Here is a 21,003-nt window from a genome sequence, read left to right on the forward strand (position 1 = left end):
GGAACGAACGCTCAGGGAGCCGACGGTGAGTAGATCTGCGTTTATTCTTCATCGTACACACAGATGACTCAGGTCAGATACAAGAGTACAACTTGCGGAGTCTTCCTCAAAAACTAAACTAAACTCGGAGGTACCTTTCCTCTACTCCGTTGAACACAGAAACTAAACAGCACAATGGTCAGACAACAATCCGGCGACGGCATTCTGACGACGATCCAGCGCCACACAATGGTGCACGCCGACTTAAATTACCAGGGGAACAGGTGAACGAGATTACCAATCAACAGAGGGTAAATGACCAGAATAAACATAGAAACACAGAATAAACCCCTAAACATAGAATGAGAATACAGAAATAAACCCAAAAGAACTGACATCATGACAGTTCACATGTGATTTTAATTGTCCTTTTCATTTAAAACAAACGAGCAATTTTGAAATTTACGTTTTTTCTTTTTTTTTCGTACATTAGGGTAATATTGACAAAACTTTGTGCTCATTTGTAATGGAGATGCAGCTACAGCACACAGGAATGCTGGAACAAAAGACCGAACTAAAGCAAAAACAATCCAAGACCCTGACAGTTAAGGTTGACTGGAAATTAAACTGTCAGCAAAATAAACTGTTTTCTATTTTACGACCCTTTATGAAGTCTGCAATCTTTCTGCTGGTGTTCTGTGAGGCCTGTGATGTCTTCATGTCACACAGTCTGTACAATATAGCAACTATAAGAGATTGATTCCAGTGAAATCTTAAAACTGAATCAAGCGTATTTTTGGTGGAACCATGAAAAGTATCCGGTCTATCGGGGCGTAACCATTATCCCAAACGACACATTTGGTGTGGTTTATAATTCTCTTGGATTTAATTGCTCTTCTCTTTAATGGTTAAAAACACACATACTCACTAACTGCTACAGTACGGCACACATAATTACCCTCAAACACACACAGGGTAAGTAGGAGGATCACAAAGTGACATTCCTGTTTGTTTGTTCTGACTAAACTCACCGCGGAAAGTCAGAGACAGCATGATGGGGTGATACGCTTCATTATTTCCTTTAGTGGCATAAATATTAAGAGTGACAACAAACAAAAACATTTGATTCTGTCAGGTCAGCACAAAAGTGCAAAATTAATGAAGATAAATAAAAGTTAAAAGTCCTACATCTGTGGCCTTTAAAACAAATAATATCTGAAAAAAACATGTCTAAATATAAACACGTAGACTCTCTGTGCTACCATTAGTTCAGATGAAATATACTGTACAGTGTGAATGAGAGTAATTCTAAAATATCTGTATATATATTTGACTCAGCAAGAAATGTCCAAGGAAAAACATGGAAATGTCCGTTTCAAATGAAAAAATGTTCAACTTTTGAAACTCAGACATTTTCTACATAAGATGTTTCAAAAGTGACCTTTTTTTGTTAAATCTCAGAAATGTTCTTGTTTTATTCTAAAAACCTTTTGAGATTAACCTCAATATTTGAGGGGTTTGTTTTTTTTGCCAGATATTTACTCTTCCTGTTTTTTTTCTACCTAGAAAGACCTTTTTACGCCTTCATAAAAAGCACGCCAATAAAAACGAGCAGTAATAGTTTTGAAGACACACACACACACATCACTCAATAGATTGCTAAGTACATTCATCACTTAATCAATAAAGCAAATGTGAAAAAATGTGAAAAATTGTATTGTTTTTTGTAAATTCAATGCATCAAAATGTCTGTCTGACATGAATTGTGACCTTTACTTTGAGCTGAACTAAAATCAGATAAATGTTTGGGGCGTGTGCTTTGCTGCTTAAAGGGAGATAATCTCCAAACTTTTCTTATTTTCAGTTTGTCATGATTCTGTTTGAGTTTAGATTTATTTTTTTTGGCCTTCCGACTCTTCCCTCTGTTTGTTGTGATGTTTTATTCTTTGAGCATCTTGTCATGATGTCAGTTCTTTTGGGTTTATTTCTGAATTCTCATTCTATGTTTAGGGGTTTATTCTGTGTTTCTATGTTTATTCTGGTCATTTACCCTCTGTTGATTGGTAATCTCGTTCACCTGTTCCCCTGGTAATTTAAGTCGGCGTGCACCATTGTGTGGCGCTGGATCGTCGTCAGAATGCCGTCGTCGGAATGTCGCCGGATTGTTGTCTGACCATTGTGCTGTTTAGTTTCTGTGTTCAACGGAGTAGAGGAAAGGTACCTCCGAGTTTAGTTTAGTTTTTGAGGAAGACTCCGCAAGTTGTACTCTTGTATCTGACCTGAGTCATCTGTGTGTACGATGAAGAATAAACGCAGATCTACTCACCGTCGGCTCCCTGAGCGTTCGTTCCTAGCGCCTCCAACCCTCCCCTTGACACATCTGAGTTATTGATTAGTGTCTCTGGTCTAGCATTTGGTGTGTACAAATATTTCTGTTTTTTATTAAAGATGTGAGGAAGGACTGTTGAGCCAGATGTTGTTTGTGACGCTGAATACCAGAAAATAACTTTTCATTTCACCCTAATACAACCGTATTACATGGTTCCACCTTGGGACTGGTTACTAAAGTTTTCTTTCTTTGTATCTTCTGTTCTCTCATCACAGAGTAAACCTGGATTGTCACGGTAACAGAATGGCTTCCCGCTGCCTTCTCTTGTTCTTTGTAAGTATTACTTGTTTAGTCACACAACCCTGACTTTCTTCAAAGACGACTTGTGATGTCTATGTGCTAAATCATCTCTGATGATGTTTGCCTGCAGCATGTGCAATGGTTTTACAATCGTCATGATTTTTTTATTTGTACATTTTATTCTGTCATCATTATTTTTACTGGTGCATAATAAAACAAGCTAAAGAATGTGATGCTGTCTACTAAATCAGTCTAATTGGCCATTTGGTCATTTATTTATTTGTTTAGTGATTAATTGGCTTCTTTCATTCATTTACAGCTTTAAAGGTCACATCACATGTTGACAGACAAAAGTTTTGAATTAAAGGAGTAGCTTGAAGAAAAAAAAAAAGGTTATGTAGTCTAGCCGGGTTTTTGTTTTGTTTTGTTTGTTTTTGTTTTATTTTACATTGATATCGCATGTAAATTAGGATGTGGGAGGAGTGGAAAGGAATGACAAAAAAGCACAAACTCAGGTTGAGCCACTGACTCATTGGTTCCATGTATGTTTAGTGAAGGGAACTTAAGTAGAGTGAACTCGTTCCCACGTTCAGAACATCACTTAGAGTTGATTTCAGCTCTGTGACATGGTGAATATCTTAAGGAATGCATGTAATTAATGGCTGATGTGAGCAGAAGACGGGGACAGAGAGAGACGGATGGATGGATGGTTCTCTGAGAAATGATTGTGTGTGAAGATCAAAGTAGAGCAGCATGTCTGGAAATCAGCAATAAGGTTGTTTAGATCAAATTTCAACCCCCTTCTGATCCTCACCTTGAACGTAAAGTTGCAATCACCCTAATCTTCAGGCAAGTTGTCTTCACCACAGCTAGAAGGTCAAATAGATGACGTCTCTATCACGCAACATTAAAATTTGAATGCTGCCAAATTATTGGACAGCTGTACCTAATAAAGTGGACGGGGAATGTATACTAAGAGTGAACACTGGATGGGAAAGGCGATTTAAAAGGGAGGTAGTCATGTTGTAGCAGGAAGTGAGGCACTGAAGAAGTAATGGCATTGAATCGTGTATGAAATGAATCCAAAGACTGTGAACAGCGACAATCAGCAAAACTAACTGAAAGACAAAACGTAACCAAGTGATAAATTAGACCAGAAATCTTAATATGAATAGAAAAATGTAACTTTGAGGTCCTTTGGGTGGCCATCTTGAAACATGGAAGCCATCTTTGATTGTCAAGGGGCCAGTTGGGCCTCAAAGTATCAACATGTTGCATTTTGTGCTTCTACAACAGTTTAATACACATACATAAATCCAGCTACTCATTTTTTCCATCATTGTTATAGAATGCAAGAAACAAAATATTTATAGTAAAAATAATAACTTTGCTTTACATTTTTCTAGGTTTTTTTAAGTCTCACCAGCCTGTCAGATGAGGAGTGTCATGATCATTTCTCCATAGAACACTGGGTATGACAAGTTCTGTGTTTTGTTTTTTTGTTGTTGGTTTTTTTTTTTGCAAATGCTGTCAATTGAATAATATGCTGAAACTCCTTTCCATCTATAATATGTATGTAAAACTCCCAACAGACAAGTGTTCATTTGTACTTGTATTCAGTAAAAACGCTGTTCTCACTCAACAACAGAGAACACAATAGCTTTGGTTGATCGCAAGCATTTTGGCCAATTTTAGATTTTCTTTTGCTTTAAATTGTTTATCTCAGTTGTTTTGGTTTCCAGTTCATCAAATGCAAAAAAGTAATCCGTCATAAGTTAAAGTTTAATGTTTAGCCAGTCAGTCAAACGTAGCTATCAAGTGTTTGCATCTCATCAAATTTCATGAACGTTTAACTTTCTTGTCAGGCATGTGCAGGGGGAGCCCCGCCCCTTTTATTCTGACACCCCGAGTGCCCTTTATAAATGCATTATCATTATTGTTATTATTTTTATTTTAAGCTGTTGAGACCTGCTTGTGCCCCTCAACAATATTCTTTAGCCAAATATAGTTATTTGGCAAAATAAATTAATCTAGCTGCCCTCAGTCTAATAATGACTCTCAGTTTCTCTGCCTCCATGTTGTTCAGAAACCGGGAGGAGGGGGTGGAGCTGCACCCTCTCAAATCGTGGACAACGCCGACCGAATCTGGGCCTGAGGTTCGAATAGCAGTTACTGCAGAACCTCAGAGAAAACTTCTGACTTTAACTTTATCAGGCTGCCCCAGTGCTGGACTAGATGGACTGGGGCATCTAATCTTCCTGTTAAAAGAAGATTCGGCCCACAGCATTTGGAGTTCACAAAATATCACGTAAACATCAGCGAAAATACTGCACCAGTAATTTGGACTACAGATTAAAGCCAGTTTTGATTAAATGAATCAAAATGTCCCAAAAGCATCGGCGGACTGGCTTAGGGGCCACTGGGGGATTCCAGCGGCTCTTCATGCAGGGCCGGCTCAAGGTAATATGGGGCCCTAGGCAGAATCATGATTTAGGCTCCCTGACCCCCTCCTACTAAGACCATCAGCATCACAAACAGTGTGTAAATGTAGATTTAGTCACACCATGCTGTAACTGTGTTACACAACAAACTATCAAGATGATTCTTTGTACTTTTACAAAGTAAACTTTTGTTTTTTTTATTTATTCTCTGCTGAATGCATTAAATAAAACTTAACAGCAATGCCATTCTCAATAAATGAATGCTACAAGTTTAGCTCTATTATCTGTTTTACAATTCAACCATTTCTAGGGGCCCCTGAATGGGGGAATCTCTGCACGGCCCTGTTACTTCTTACCTCTTAATGGAAAATAGTAATACTGATAAAGATTTTTTTAAATATAATAGTTCATTACTCACAGCTTTGGTTATAATGATCTGCATATGATGTAACTGAAAGGATTAACTGTAAATATCGTCTCTCTATCTTGTTTTGTGCTTATTTTAGAACGGCACAGACATGACTGATCTGATTACCCTAGTAAATGCCACCAGCACCGAGGTAACTTAATGATGCAATGATTACCTTTGAGAATGAGCCATTCTGTACGTTTCAATGAATTACACATTTACCTTCATTTGTAAGAGTGTGCATTTATCTGTTCTTTTTTTGCAGAAAATCCTAAATTGCACTGTATGGAAAAACAAAAATCGAACATTATTTTATAAAATCGACAGTGATTGCTTTAAAGACCTAGTGAGTGCATTTCTTGGACATGTCAGAATTTCGATGGCAGTGTCTTTTTCTTGTCTTGTTTTTCCACCTGTTGATGTTTTTGATCATGTTTTTCTTTGTTTACAGGGCCTAAAGGAAATGTGTAATCAGACAACTGAAGGGAAACACAAAATCCATGCGTTTCACTTCAGGTGTTTGTATGCCAAACTACTCAATGTGAATTACTCAGCTCCGTCCGCAAAAGACAGTAAGAAACAATGACACCTAACAATTGTGCCTTATCATTTGAAGCACAGAGTGAGATCAAAGAAGCAGACCTCCCAACATATTATTATTTATTGAGAACAAATGATTTGATTGGATGCTTTGATTGGACCGTTTGTGAAGATGCCGAGATCAACAACTCTGATAGGAAAACCGGTTATTGTGACATATTGGGGAAATAGTAAAGTGGAAAAAGATGCACCGATCAGATTGGATCAGAACTGATTCTAGATAAAGAACTGAAGATGGATGGAAGTAAATAGAGAGCAATCCTGAGAGAAAACCTTCCAAAGTGTTAGGATCCTGGTTGTTGAGTTGTTTTGGTAGTTTGATTTGATTCTAGCTTAATCATTATTTTGTTTTTTTTTCTTGGTTAGATCCGTCTTGTTCCCGTTTTACTTTAGTTCAGTTCTTCTCTGTGTTTCTAGTTATGTTTATTTCTTAGTTGTAGTTATTCTTTGCTTCTCTAGTTTTATGATGTTTCTTTAGTTATTCTGTAGTGTTAGATTTATTTCCTGTTCCCCTGTGTACTCTCCCTCGCCCCTGTGCCACTCTCTCCCTCCCTCTCCTCAGTTTGCCTTCTGCTCTCCACTCACACCTGTAATAATTTAGCTAATCAGCCTAGATCTTATGTTCAGCTTTCAAGAACTTGCATTCGATCACTTCATTCTCGGTCGCTTCTTGCCGGTTCCTTTTATTTACTTCTATCACTTCCTGGTTCCACCTCATGTTCTTCGTGTGTTTTCTTGCCTTAATGTTCTTTGGATTCCTTATTTGTCTTTTGCCCTTGCTTTTGTTTTGTTTTGGGGTTTTTTGTAAGTTTTTTGTATTTCACCTTTTTTCATTGAATCATGATTCATTCAAAATTCAGTTGACGTCTCCGTCTCTGTGTTTGGGTCCTACATTTACCACCACATTATAGCGTTTTCTTTGGTTGTGGTTTTTATTAATTTATTTCACAGGAAGAACCTTGTGCCAGTTTGGCACATAAAACTCCAATAAAACCCACTGATGTTTGTGGATCTAACGCAACATGGGAAGTTTTTGCCTGGTGGCAGTTTGGGAGCCTTTGTCCTTTACTACTTCATTGTCATGAGAAACTGCTATGTTTGCTAAGAATGTATACGCAACAATGATTTAAATTTAACTTTGTATACAAGTGAGGTACATACAGAATGCAGTTTGTTGGTCACAGTGCATTGCAGCAAATATTTAAAGACAATCATTGCTTTTATTGTGAATAAATGATTTCTAATTGTAATATCAATCACTAATATTYATATTTCTCATTTTCAGTCTATGGAGATTGTCAAAACTTCGGTGAGTACTTCATTATGGTGTTAGTGTACACTTAAGCTTTTATTGTTTTTCCTAATGTGGACATTTGAGTACTGTATTGTCTTCTGTTCTCTGACAATTGTACATATATTTTTATTATGCAGCTCTGCTAAATAAACTAACCATGCTGTATGTTTCAGGTTCTGAGATCAATACTTTGCAACAGCTATGGAACAATTTAGATAATGGTAAGTTTTAGCATCTTGATTTAGTTCAGTGTTTTACCTTCTATGTTTGGATTTTAATGTTACTGCATGTTTTGGGAACTACAAGTGGAAATGAGCATGTTAGGCTCTAACCTGGTGCAGTAAATAAATAAATTCGTTCATTTGAACACAGCAAAATCTAAATTGGAATTGCAACTTTAGAAAGTCAGCAATGAAGCTTTTTATTCATGACTACTTTACAATCTCGCTGATTTTAGAAATCGCATTTAATATTTAACTGTGGCTCATTTCATGCAAAAAACAAACATTTGACTCATTTCTCATTACATTATCGCCTGATAATGTAATTCACCGACGTTTAATTTTTCCTCATTTGTTGATGTTTCTTCCTGTTTTTTTTGCTGCTGTTGTTTTTTATTTGTCCACAAACCTTCAATAGTCACTGAAACGCTGATCAGACATCATCATTGTTGGTAATTAGGAGTTACTCTGCGTCTCTCTTCTGACAAAATGCTATGCCAGGGAAATCGCTATTAAAAAATGACATAAGTCAGTTTGACAACTCTATCAGAGTCCCTAAAATGTTTTTAAAAATTGATGTGAACTTGTTCACCAAAGGAAATCTGAATATTGTGAAAATCCAACTTTTGGTTTGAGTCTCTGAAAACTCTGCAAGCTAGATCTGAAAATAACATAAATGATGGCTTCTTTTTCCACCCTTTTCTTACATTTCAGCAAATGTTTATAGAACTAAAAATAAAGTAAGAAGTCAAGTATTCACGTTCTTTATTTGAAGCTCAAAAACTATAAGGAAGTTTCCACTAGTGGAGATTTTTCTGCAGCGTATTTGGAGTCCAGATGTTGACAGGTCTTTGAAACGGGCAGGGTTTGGAAAGATTCACGACTGGGACAATCTTTGCCTCTGAAATGACTTCAGAGGCAGGGTTGATTCAAGGCATAAATCAGATGCAAAATATTGATTTCTGCAGCTTTCCTTCTTCGGTAAATGGAGGCAGTTTGGAACCACCGGAACATTTCGTGGGACTGAATGATCGTAGGAGGAGGGTCTTACTCAGAGAGGTGACCAAAAACCAGATGGTCACTTATGGAAGGGCAATCAGCTCTGCAGCAATCCATTAACTGGATATGGTTCCCAGATGATATGACAGTAAAACTGACATAGCAGGCGCCACTGCTAACTATCATTTGAAAGGAGCTCTTACTCTGGGTCTCTAATTTCTGGTCACTATTTATATCCTTTGATGTAACACCCAGCTTGTTGTGTGATTGAAATTTTTGTCTCTTTTTATTTTTGTATATTTTTTACAAATTGAATCAAGATGTCTCATTTTTCCACTGAGGACTACAACAAACGTGTAGCAGTAAACAGAGCTAAACTTAATCATCCGGAATTCATCCTTCACTTTTCAGGGTTATTCAAGCCATTTTCCATGGCCTGAGTGACTCAGAGAAAAACATCTTGCATTTCCCTGTTTATATTATGTTTCTTAATATGCGTGGATTGGGGGGAAAAAAATCCACAATAAATTCAAACCTCTACCCAATTATTGTTTTTGAAATTTTTTCCAGTCGTTAGGTGTATAATAATACTAACTTTTATATACTGTGTTCGCATAATTATTCATGTCAGTGTTTTAAAACTTTCTGTTAAGAGTTTGTTAAAGCTGTGATGTGATTTCTTTTCCTACTCCTGACTTTCATGGTTTATTATACCTTTTGTTTCTTGGGCCTTTATTGGTATATTAGAACTTATTCATAGTAAGTTGTAGGATATGTTGATTTTAGATGAATCAACATCTCCACTAACTTATTAAAATTTTTCAGGTATACCTATATTTAGGCCGCATCAAGAGGTCTCCAATTAATCCAAATTGGGAACCAAAATTACAGCATTTGTTACATTTTCAGCTGCTGTGAATCTTGTTCACGCTGCACAATATTAAACAAACCAGATCCTTTGACAAACTTCCTCTCTTCGCCTGTGGAGGCGCTGCACCAAGAACCACTGTAGAAAACTACATGAAAACCTATGAAGAAGACACTGAGCACAACTTCTGACTTCACAAAATGTAAACAAAAATGGAGTAGCATCAGATTTTAGCGGTTGTAGGGTTTTGTCTTTGAAAATTTGCCAAACAGACACTCTTCAACAATGAACTTAGCACAAGTCGTTTCTCCTGCTAGCAGGATAGGTATTTTGGTTTTATTTTCCCAAATTGCACTGCATTTTAGTCTGCTTCCTTCTTTAGGAGCAGCCTCCAAACCACTTGCCATTCACATATGCATTCCAGAGTTCACTTCAACTGAACCGTGACCTAGGTTTTTAAATGGACCAGGGCTCATGTTAACATTCACACCTCCCCAGATGAACCAGACTTTAAAAAGAATCAGTACAGTTCCATTAAAGCAGCCTCAACATGGCTGATGTGAATGCACTGTGAAATTATGATGCCCTATTTGCCCAAGCTCAGGTGATGATTTCAAAGCCTTGTTAGCTTCTGATAGGTCAACTGGTTGTGTTGTGTGGCTGCAGCAGAACCAAAATGCAGACGGACCTAAACAAACTGACAGGAGGACACAAGGAGAGCAGGACTAGGATGAGACTTGATGTAAGAGAAGAAATCAGCAATGAACTACAGAAAGCAGTGACTTTAGTGACCAAGGAATGAGGTGACAATAATCAATCGAATGTTGAACAGCTGTAGAGAAGTGCAAGTTGGCAGACTGAGGGAAGGACACTAATTACACACAGAACACAGAGGGAGCTGAAGACTAACAATATCAGAGAATAACCAATACGGATAGGTGGAAGGGTCTTGGCAGGAAGGCCTGAAATCAAAAATACCCCCCAAAAAACTGAGTTTAGGCAGGAAACTCAGATGATCATTCATAGAACCATGTCTCAGATGACACCTGATAGAGCAAAGGAGACTAAGTCTGATGTTGAAATTCCAAGGATTGTCAGTGGATGAATTGTGGGAGGCAACCTGTACACTAGTGGTGGAGAAGTCCAGAAGACCAGTGGCAGTGTAAGAGCGCTGGAGGCTGGCACAAAAGTGCAGGAGCTGATGGAAAGCCTCATCTGGAGAACAACCAGGAGGCTGGGATAACTCGGAGAGTCTTGTCAGTAGATTAACTGGAGAAAAGGTCCGGAAGGATTTAGAAACCCACAGAGGATCTCTGGAGACTTGTTCACAGAACTCCAGAGACGTCATGTAGACTGTGACCACTGAACCCACAGAGAATCCCAGGAGGTCACTCTTTTGCCAACCACCTTTACATTTGGAGGACAAAGGAAGAAGCTTTCAAACCCCAGAACACCATCCTAACTGTGAAGTTTGGTTTGGGGTTCATAGGGTCATGTGGGGTTGTCTGGGTTACTTTCATCATCATCAGTAAAAACAGTGTAGTCCCAGGCTGCCAGTGTATGAAAACTTACTATAAAGAGTTTGTTAAAGCTAATCCTGACTATTATGTGGTTCAGTGTACATTTACCTTTTAGACAAATTTTTTTATTTGAATCTTTGTCATTTACTCTCCGCTTATATATTGTTGAACTTACTGAATGGTTGTAATTTTAGATGGAACATCTGCAGGAGTCACATCAGCATCTCCACCAAATACATCAACATTATGTTCAACAACTACAATGACAACATCCACCCCAACTATGTCATCATCACTTGGCGCAACTACATCGACAACATCTCCAACAACTACATCGTCAGGTAGGACAACAACGTTGACGTCTCCACCAACCCCGTCGACATCAACTCCAACYRCTACATCAACATCCACSCCAACTATACCAACGTCACGTAACACAACTWCATCGACAACATCTCCAACAACTACATCGTCAGGTAGGACAACGACGTTGACGTCTCCACCAACCCCGTCGACATCAACTCCAACYRCTACATCAACATCCACGCCAACTATACCAACGTCACGTAACACAACTTCATTGACAACATCTCCAGCAACTACGTCAACATCACGTAGGACAACTACGTCAACAAGATCTCCACCAACTACGTCAAAATTATCTTTAACAACACAGTCAACAGCTAAAGGAAAAACACAATTGTCAAATGCAGCAACACGACAGTCACCAACGGACTTTGACCCTTGTTTGCCATGTTCTTTGAAAAGTGGTAAGATTATCCACTTTATTTGGTCATTTCATTGCTGAAAGAGATTCTTTGATTATTTTTAATAACTGCAACTCTGTTTGCAAACTGCCTTTACCTTATGACCATCAACGGTAGTCCAGCTGGTTTATGGCTATGCAGCCACCTACACTACAGACATTGGATATTCTGACACATTTCTAGCCAGACCAGAATAAACTCCTTCAACAATTATAGCAGCAATACATACGTGTCAATGGCCAGTATTGACACGTATGCTGGCCATTGATCATAATAATCATTATGATTATTCTAATCATAATGATTATTAACACTTATGTTATTAAAGTGTTTAATATCATAAGTGTTATGCCATACAAACATAATTGAATTAATAGTTCTTACTTAAAGCTGAAGTTCTTAAAAACAATTATGGCAACAATATGCAAATATGCAAAATTGAACAGATTTTAAGTAGACACTTGCCAAACTTTGCTTTATGCGCACAGTATATGAATATAAGGTTTTTGAAAATATATTTTGATATTCACGCTGCATGACTTCCACCTTGCACATTTGTTGTGAAGCCTACCGTAATTTTACTAAAAATGCCCAATAGAAGAGATGGTTATGCAATTTTTCATTACTTATTTTTCCACTAATTATGTCATGCATAAATTGTTTAATAATGTAATTAATAAGCTTGCTTAAAATTCTAACATTATTATTTTCTGTTTTTGTCATTTCCAGTGCCTCATATGGGTCAAAGAACAGGTAAGCTGTTGATGTTTTTACAAATAAAATTAAAAGAAAAGCACAAATTTAAACATCACTAGAGGTTTTTTCTTTCCTTACTTGTCATTTTCATTAAAAAAAACATATTGTATGTTTTGTGTCCAGGCAAAGTCAAATAGTTGTTTATGTTCTGTGAATTTATGCGTAGTTAATGGTTATGACTTACACAATATTTAATGTGAAAATTAAGCTAAAACATTTAACTTAAATAAAAAAAATAAGTTCAAAAGTCTCACACAACAGAATATTTCCTCATTGCTAATTCTTCCTTGCTAACAGCTGTAAAAAAAAAAAAAGTATTTTTGGAAAGAAAATAATAAGAAGGAAAACACTAGATTAAGTAATGTCAGTAAAACTGCGAGGGATCTTTTTTTTCTTACAATTTGTTGAATTTTATTAAGTATTGCATGATTTGTTTCCAGGGAAAGTCTAATATTCTATGAACTTATTCATAACCTAGTTGTGCTCATCATGCAAAATCTGTCTCCACAGAAAAATCAACACACACATGTAAGTGTTTTCGTTGTTGTTGTTGCTACATCTACACGTACAGGACAGAGTCGATTTGAATGATGACCACTCTCCGATCTTTTCGTGAAACCAGGGCAAACCACCTCCATCCTGGTGGTGTTGATGCTGTCCATCACGGGGAACCTCATGCAGGGGCTCAACTCTTTTCTGCAGAAGCGGAAACTCAACATGAAGCAGAAGCAGATGGTGAGCCTGAGCGCTGATCACCAACAAAAACACACATTCATGCAGGGGTTCCCAAACAGAGGGGTTCAGCCTGMGACCCAAAAAGTAACAGTGTCAGAGACAGGATGCCCCCTACTGGCAGCCTGGCTACCCCTACAAATACTTAGAATTATTTCCCTATCTTCATCCATCCATCCATTTTCTTACACCCTTGTCCCTTAGTGGGGTCCGGAGGGTTTATTTCCCTATCTTTATTTAAGAATTAATATATAAAGTCAAATGATTATAGATATTTCTTTTTTTTAAAGGAGTGAAAGGCATATTACTGTACAGAATTTAAAGAGCCATTTAATTGTACATTTATTTACTGGTTGATTTTGTTTGCTTGTTTATGATTACCCTATTAAAATTTTTTTTGTATTCGTTCTGCTGTTTTTACCCTATTAAATAAATGTTTTCTCCACAAATTCCAACTAAAAACCAATTTTGATCCTTCAAGATCCAAAAAGGAATCGCTATGCTCGGTTAATCTTCTGAAATCTCAGAAAACCTGCTTGCAGAACACCGGCCCCATTGGCAGGCATTACCCGCCCACAGAGTCAGCCGTGCCCCTTTGGACTGGAAGCTGTTTGTTGTTTTTACATTAAAGTGGACAGCTCTCTATAATTCCTATATTGATGCGATGCAGTAGGGGCTTCTGCACTTCCCATATCTGTGCCTTCTGTCACATTTTTTCAGGAGTTAAAAGTCTTTAATCTATTGAAACCTGTTTTTCCAAGCAGCCTTTAAACGCAACATGAGCGCTAAGACGCTCGCGCTGGGTTCACACCTGTGCATCAGCGACGGAGACCTGCTGCTGCTGTGCAGAGCTACTTAGGTGTGTGTTGGAATCAGGGGCGCCGCCAGGAATCTTGGGCCCCCTGACAAAAAATTAAATTGCCCCCCACCACCCTGCGCAGCTGCTGTCTTGAGTCTATCTGACCCATCAAAAGCGTCACAATTTTAAAGGCTTGCAACCGCCTTGCTTTCTTTGGTCCAATACTGAAACTAGCACAATATTTACTGCAAATGAATTTTACATGCAACAGTCCACATACTGCATGCAAATAGGTGTCTTACATCTTATGTAAGTAGTTTTACTGCACTGTACCTTTTTCTTTTACTTGAGTAATATCATTATTGTTACATAGATTAATTTCCCCCCACCACCACCCACCCTGCAAAGTAAGCCTATGCCCCCCCCCCCCCCCCCTGTTAAACTGGTCTGGAGCCGGGGCTGCCTACTTGGCCGGCATATCTAAACAGGGTTGGAGTAAAGTACGTCTTTGTATCTGTGATCATTTTTAATATACAAAAACAGTCTTCAAAACTAATTTTAATTAAAATCATTCAAAGCATGGTTTAATGAAGACTTTTTCTCTTTTAGACTGTTTGATGTTATATATCGGCTTATCTCAACTGAACTTTCACACATTTCATCAACAAACCTCACTGCATCTTATTGAAGTTTTTACATGTCAGACTATAGAAAAAGGATATAATCCTGTTGCTTTTAACACACTGACACTTCCTGTCTTTCCTCTTATCTTCTTGTGCAGAGTGCCGAATGCATCTGCCTAAATCCAGACACGACGGCAGCAGAAAAAAGCCCAAAGAAAAGCTTAAGTTACTCGAACGAAAGTGTGCATTGAGGACCAAACTCATGACCTCCTTTCATCAAACTCTTCGCTCTCTGGTGGGAGGCAACTCTTTTCCTGGATCAACTGTTTCTAACAAAATGAAGACACGAGCCTCTCAATCATTTTGTACACCAAAAACAAACAACAACAATAAAAGAAAGAAACAAGACATGAGAGAAGCAGGAAGCTGCGTTGCAGGAAGCTGCGTTGGTCACAGAGTCTTCAATCAGAGGCTGAACTCCAGCAGCACAGGTCACATCACTCCATTTGACTGATTGCTGCTCCTCTGGAGCCGGGCTGAGGCGTGTGTGTGCTTGTGTTCCTTCCATGATGCTCAGTTATGTGAACTGAAATGGTTACAGGAAGAAGAACCAATAACTGAATGTAATGTTTAAGTAGAAACTCGGGTGCACTGAACTATACTGCATTCACCGTAGAGGACCTGGTGAAAGTATTCATACCTGTTGAAACGTTGTTGTTTTGTGTGACTACTACAAACCGTCAAGCATTTTAGTGGGATTTTATCTTTTACACCAACACAGAGAGGAATTCACTTGTGCTACATGGAAAGCCCTTACAACTGATTACCACTCAATCTTGAACATTAGTGTTGAAGTTCTGCCAAATATTCTCGACTGGTAAACCTTCATTGTCGTCTCAAGTCTTTTACAACCTCCCAAAAGTTGTCAGGACTGACTGTCATGTAATGAACTCCAGCCACATTTTCAACAAATATCAAAAGCCTCCCAGTTCCTGAAACACATCCCCACGATAAGATGGTATTTTTCCACCAACCCCATGTGCCATGGATTTTAAAGCTGAATTTTGGTCTCAGTAGACAGTAGCACCATCTTCAACAAGTTTGCTAGCTTGTGTCAACCTGCAGAGTTATTCACCACGGTGTAGCCTGGTGAAAAGCAGCGTGTTGTTCTACGCTTTAAATGAATGGATCTGATTTTACTCATTATGGACGTGACATTTGTAATGCACCTGCTGGATCATGAAGGAAGCTACGCCATAAAGCTTACCGGAGATTGCGTGCGCTGTAAACAACCTTCCCCCCACTGCCAAGAGAGATGTCAAAGCCAAACGACACCAGGAATAAAATGTCTTAAACATTCCTTTTGCTCCGACTTTAATTGCTCAATATTTGGAAGCGTGGCCAACACAGACTGAACAATTTTGTTTACGTCCTCCACTGCCACATGCAGAGTACAATTCTAAAATGGAACAAAATTGCGACATCATTGTTCACAACTCAACTTCTGTTCACTGATTGGATGAACTGCTTCCTGAGAAATCAAACTCCATGGGAGACATCCCAGACATATCACTGAAGAAAGATGAGAATCAAGCGGAACTGCATAGGAATTTAATGGTCAGGCCAACTATTGCGTGTTAGTGTTCTACAGAAAACATTCTACATTGACGTTTGATTGAAACCTGATGTGTAAAACATTTCAAGGGGTATGACTACTTTTGCTAGGTACTGTCAACATTTTAAAGGGGAAATTTAGAATATCCAAGTTTCCCTTGAAAAGCTTGGGGTGTTATGAGATTCCACAGCATCGTTGTGCCATGGTGCTTCCTGGAAGTGTGAAATCTGTCCTCTGAGCCGCTGTCCATCGTCAGAATGTGATTTAATCTGATCAGAAAAATGTAAGGCATTCTTACAGTTCCCACATATGAAGGTAGGGACTTGAACCTGACGCACTGTCTTGTGTTTTCGACTCCTACCTTGAAGTTCAGAAGGAACTAGTTATTGAAATACTTCCCTGTTGTGTTGATAGCGACATTCAGCCACAAAAGCGTTGAAGTGCCGTCCATCGCGTTAAATTTGGCGGAAACAATTTGGATAAAGAAAACTGTGACAAGGTGCAAAATATTTGCAAGCCCACTGAGTAAGTGAACCTGGCTTACCAGCCAGCTAGCTAGAAGCTAGCTGTTGATAGGAGTTAGCTGGCTAGCTCCTATCAACACTAATCCTAACCAAAACGTGGATGCGTCCTATTGGTACTAAACCACAGTGGTAACTTTTTATTGCTTTTGGGCTTCATTTAAAAATTGTTTTAAAATGTGAAGCCCCCAGATTGAGCAGGTTTGAACTGAAATGTCTTACATTTACCAAAAATGCTCATATTTATGAAGCTGGGTTTTTTGATTGTGTGAAAAATAAAAAGGAGGGGGTGAAAAAATCATACAAATCTCCATGTCATACGCTGGATGTATCGTTGCACCCCTAGAAAGAACTAATGCTTTTCTAGCCAACTTCTCTTGAGTGTGTTTACTACTGGTGTAGGGTGTGGATGTCAAATACAGCACCTGGTGATCTTAAAACATTGTGGAAGCAGTTTGTAAATGTGTATTTAAGGCTATGCTATTAAAAAAAGAGAGATTTTCATTTTTAAAGTCAATACATGAAGTGTTTAATGTACACCATTGAAAATTATCCATTTCAAAAGCTATATACTGGTATATTGGATTGCCGTTGCCATTGTTGTTGTTTGGTTTTTTTGTTTTAACATTGAAAATGTTGCTAACCAATGAAGATGTATATATTCTGTGAAAAGTATGTAGACTCAAAGTTACTTTGCAACCGTTCCGCTTGCTTTGTCATGCAGGATATGGAGTGTAGAAATACTAATATGGTTGGTTGTGATGTGGTCAAACATGTAAAAAAAAAAAAGGAAAAAAAAGAAAGCTTATGTGTATATATTTGTAACCTTATTTATTGCTTTCCACATATTAAAATACAGGCTTTTGCTTGTTTGTGCAGCTGCCGTTTGAGACATGCAGCTATTTATAACAGTGAGCCCAATAACAGGCTTACTGAATTATCCTTCGGTTGGACGACCGGTGACAGTTTGCTAATTACGTTTTGGCCAATTATCAGACATTGCACTATTAGCACTATTATTGAAAGCTACAACCACAAGGTTTCTTCTTTTTCCTGGGACTCAATGTGATAGACCAACCTAATGGAATTCATACCTGTAAAGTGAAAAAAAAATAGAAATGTGGTTGTTTTTTGTTGCTTTTTTACAAATTAAAAATGCAAAAATTAACTATTTGAATCATTGTTTTCGTAGCACCACCCTTCAATAGAATCTCAGCTTTATGTCTCTTCAGGTCAGTCTTTACCAGCTCTGTAAAGCTGAGATTATATTTTACAATCTCATAACTTTTGATTGTAATTGGTTTCACCAGTTTGTATTAAATGCACACCAAACTTTTCAGGTTCTTATTTTTAAATATATATATATAAAAAAAAGACAACAAAAAGAAATGCTTGTGCAACTTGTGTCAGTCTATCAGATAAAATTCCAACACAAAATATGTAGGGGTTCTTGGATGCTACACAGAGGCAGCTTGTCAGTCTGTTTGTGCAGCTGTTATTTCTATTGGAGATTTAAACTGTTTTTATTGCTCAACGTGAAACTCTGAAACGCCGACTCTTGGTTCCAAGCAGAAGGTTTTGCTCAGTAAACACCTCAAGCTGGTTTGCAAAAAAGGGGAAGCTACTGTGTAACGGCTCAGCTGTAGCAGAAAGAACCGTACAGTCTGTCAGGTGTGTCATCTGCATTAAAGCAACTTTAATCCTTTAGATTATAATTTCAGTGCAACGTTTTAAAGATGTTTTGTTGTTTCGAAATGGTTATATTAGAAAGCAGAGCAACTAACCTTCCAGCACAGCAGTATTTGTGTGATCAAACCTCGGTTTGGTTTTTGTATCACCTTTGTAGAAACATGGAATGGCTTTATAAGCATAAAGAATCTATAAAATACAGGAACTCTTTTTTATTGTCAGTTTCACGTATTTTTCAGACACATAGTAGCATTTTATAGCACAATTACATAACTATGCTACCTTCAGTCATTAGGAAAATGCTAAAAATATCAAACATGACTTAAAGAAAATTTGACTTCATAAACTGACACCTTGAAATTGGGCCTCTGTCTCTTTAAGAAACAGAGGCCATCATAACATGGCTCCTCTTAACTCTTCAAGAATGTTCTTGGGACGTTTCACTGAGAAGTAGCTCCTATAATGAGCTCAACAGAAGAGCAGCTCCACCAGTTGTTCACTAATTACTCCTGGCTAGTCTGAAGGAGCTGAGTGGGCTTTTAGAAACATTGGAAGGATGCGTCTGGAAAAGGCTGGGAATTAACGTGATTTCTGCTGATTATTTCTGATGACTATGTATTCTGTTTTGAATTGTGTCAGAAATTTTGCAATCTTCTTTGGAATAAGGTGGCAACATAACAAACTGTGAGAAAAGTCAGGCGCAGTGAAACCTTTCCAGCTACACTGCAGTAAAATGACTCATAACATCTTCAGTTTCGTAAATGAAAACACCAGAGAATTAAAATCAGCTCAACAGGAACAAACTTTTAGACTGACTGACCAACAATTACGGCTGTTCTGATAACACTTCATCATGTTTTCAGATTAGTGTGCAGCTGTACTTTGATTTATCTTCCATTTGACTCTATCACAACTTCTCTTGGTTGCATTTCTCTCCCCTGTGTGTCGACCAGATGTAATTTCAAACAAAATCTGTGAAAAAGTCCTGTTCAAGTCACAGAATGAATCTAACCAACATTCTACTTTTGCAGAATGGCATTCTCATGCCTCTCGGGTTGCGCCTCCAGCTGCTCTGCACATCCACAGCTCAGAACGTTTCGTCTGTTCCTTCTGAAAGCAGAGTGAAAACCTTCCAGCTGTTTGCCTCCATCCGTCCTTACAACCAGCTTTCACGTTTCTCTGACAGGGAAACTCGCCGTGGTTCTGGGAGTTGTGCCAGACAATTTCCAAGGCTCAAGTCGCTTTTTATTTGTGAAAGATTTCTTCCACACCACTTGTGTTATCCTGTCACTTAAAAGCTTTAAAAGATATATTAAGGTTTAAGCTATTTTTCAATATTAGATTTTAATTGAAGTTCTCTTATAGGTACTGGTAGTTAATGTGTTTTGAATCATCTTAACTTTATTTTCCATGAATGGGTTCAGAAGTTCATTTTTAGCATGGCAAAGATGTGCAGGGTTTATGAAAAATGAAGGTCAAAGTTTTAAAACACCAACTTTTAACATATCGAACATTTGAAATGTGTTACTCTTTTTGACATAAGCGCAAATTAAATCTAAAAAGTGAGTGTGCCTCCACCTGTCCGCAGGGCATTTTCTGCTCAGTTACATTCATAAATACTTCATAAACACATTCCATCTTCCTGTCAGCGGGAAGCTTATCTGACTGATTAGGAAAAAGATTTAATCGCTCTCGCTCCCTAGGCAGCAAAGAGGAAATTTACAAAAACAAAAGTCCAAAGAGTTTTTTCCAGTTTCAGCTGCCTTCTCTATCAGCCTCGGAAGAATCCATTTCTGTGATTTGAGCTTCAACCAGTTTCACACATCAGTGACGATGAATCCTAGAAAGATTGAAGAGTTTTCTTGGGGTAGTAATACTTTCAATTTTCATTTTATAATGTCAAAGGTTATGTCCTGATGCAGGCCAGTTGAATGACAATAAAAAACTAATTTGAAGAACGATCCAAAGCCACAGAAAGCAGAGTTTTATTCTAATAGACTACAAGCTGTCTTCATTTATATTAATCCATTATAATTTATGCATAATGTTGTAAGTTTTTTTTATACATATAACAACGACGCTGTGGACATATTTATTACTTTAAAACGTCTCCTAACCCAACATGTCACAACAGTTTAGGCCAATATTATCTTTTGCATTTACAAGCCGATGGAGCTTTTTTTCAAAAGCAAAATTAATTTGCAGGTAGTTGAACCTTGGATTTCGTCCAACAGAGGATCCTGACAGATTCTGAGTTTAACAAAGAGGGTGTTAAAAGCTATGTTAGCGATAATTCTACCTGCCCTTCTTTTTGCACGATCTCCTCCAGTGCAACACATCCAAAAAGCTTCCAAGACCGAATCAAGCCAGAAAAACAAACCCAGAGAGAGACAAGTCGGGACCAGCAGGATAAAACCCCAGTGGCGCAACTACACATTATTCAGGTGGATGCAAAAACATAGATCGGCGCCCCCCCCCGACCGAGGGACGGAACGTCAGGGTGAAGGAGCGACGCTCACTCAGCACCCCCCCGAGGCGACG

At 38.1% G+C, this 21,003-nt stretch overlaps 1 protein-coding gene and 2 long non-coding RNA genes across 3 annotated transcripts in view; all 3 read left to right on the forward strand.

Moving 5' to 3' along the window:
• Nucleotides 1-374, forward strand: part of LOC108166531 (uncharacterized) — a 6,064-nt gene extending 5,690 nt beyond the window's left edge. The window contains exon 2 of the long non-coding RNA XR_001776895.1: nt 73-374. This is a non-coding gene — a long non-coding RNA (uncharacterized LOC108166531). The remainder of the gene's footprint in view (nt 1-72) is intronic.
• Nucleotides 1-5,753, forward strand: part of LOC103468301 (uncharacterized) — a 27,735-nt gene extending 21,982 nt beyond the window's left edge. Inside the window, exons 2-5 of the long non-coding RNA XR_534196.2 lie at nt 2,584-2,641; nt 4,015-4,080; nt 5,556-5,609; nt 5,724-5,753. This is a non-coding gene — a long non-coding RNA (uncharacterized LOC103468301). The remainder of the gene's footprint in view (nt 1-2,583; nt 2,642-4,014; nt 4,081-5,555; nt 5,610-5,723) is intronic.
• A 20-nt stretch (nt 5,754-5,773) lies between these two features.
• Nucleotides 5,774-17,941, forward strand: LOC103468302 (A-agglutinin anchorage subunit-like). The gene is made up of 9 exons (XM_017306444.1): nt 5,774-5,804; nt 5,910-6,030; nt 7,344-7,367; nt 7,526-7,573; nt 11,155-11,301; nt 12,457-12,480; nt 12,994-13,011; nt 13,106-13,218; nt 14,796-17,941. The coding sequence occupies exons 2-9, from the start codon at nt 5,922-5,924 to the stop codon at nt 14,886-14,888; spliced, it is 576 nt and encodes a 191-aa protein (XP_017161933.1). The 5' UTR covers nt 5,774-5,804; nt 5,910-5,921; the 3' UTR covers nt 14,889-17,941.
• The last annotated feature ends 3,062 nt before the right edge of the window (nt 17,942-21,003 follow it).

This window comes from Poecilia reticulata, linkage group LG8 (genome assembly GCF_000633615.1).
Source record: "Poecilia reticulata strain Guanapo linkage group LG8, Guppy_female_1.0+MT, whole genome shotgun sequence".
NCBI classification, from domain to species: domain Eukaryota; kingdom Metazoa; phylum Chordata; class Actinopteri; order Cyprinodontiformes; family Poeciliidae; genus Poecilia; species Poecilia reticulata.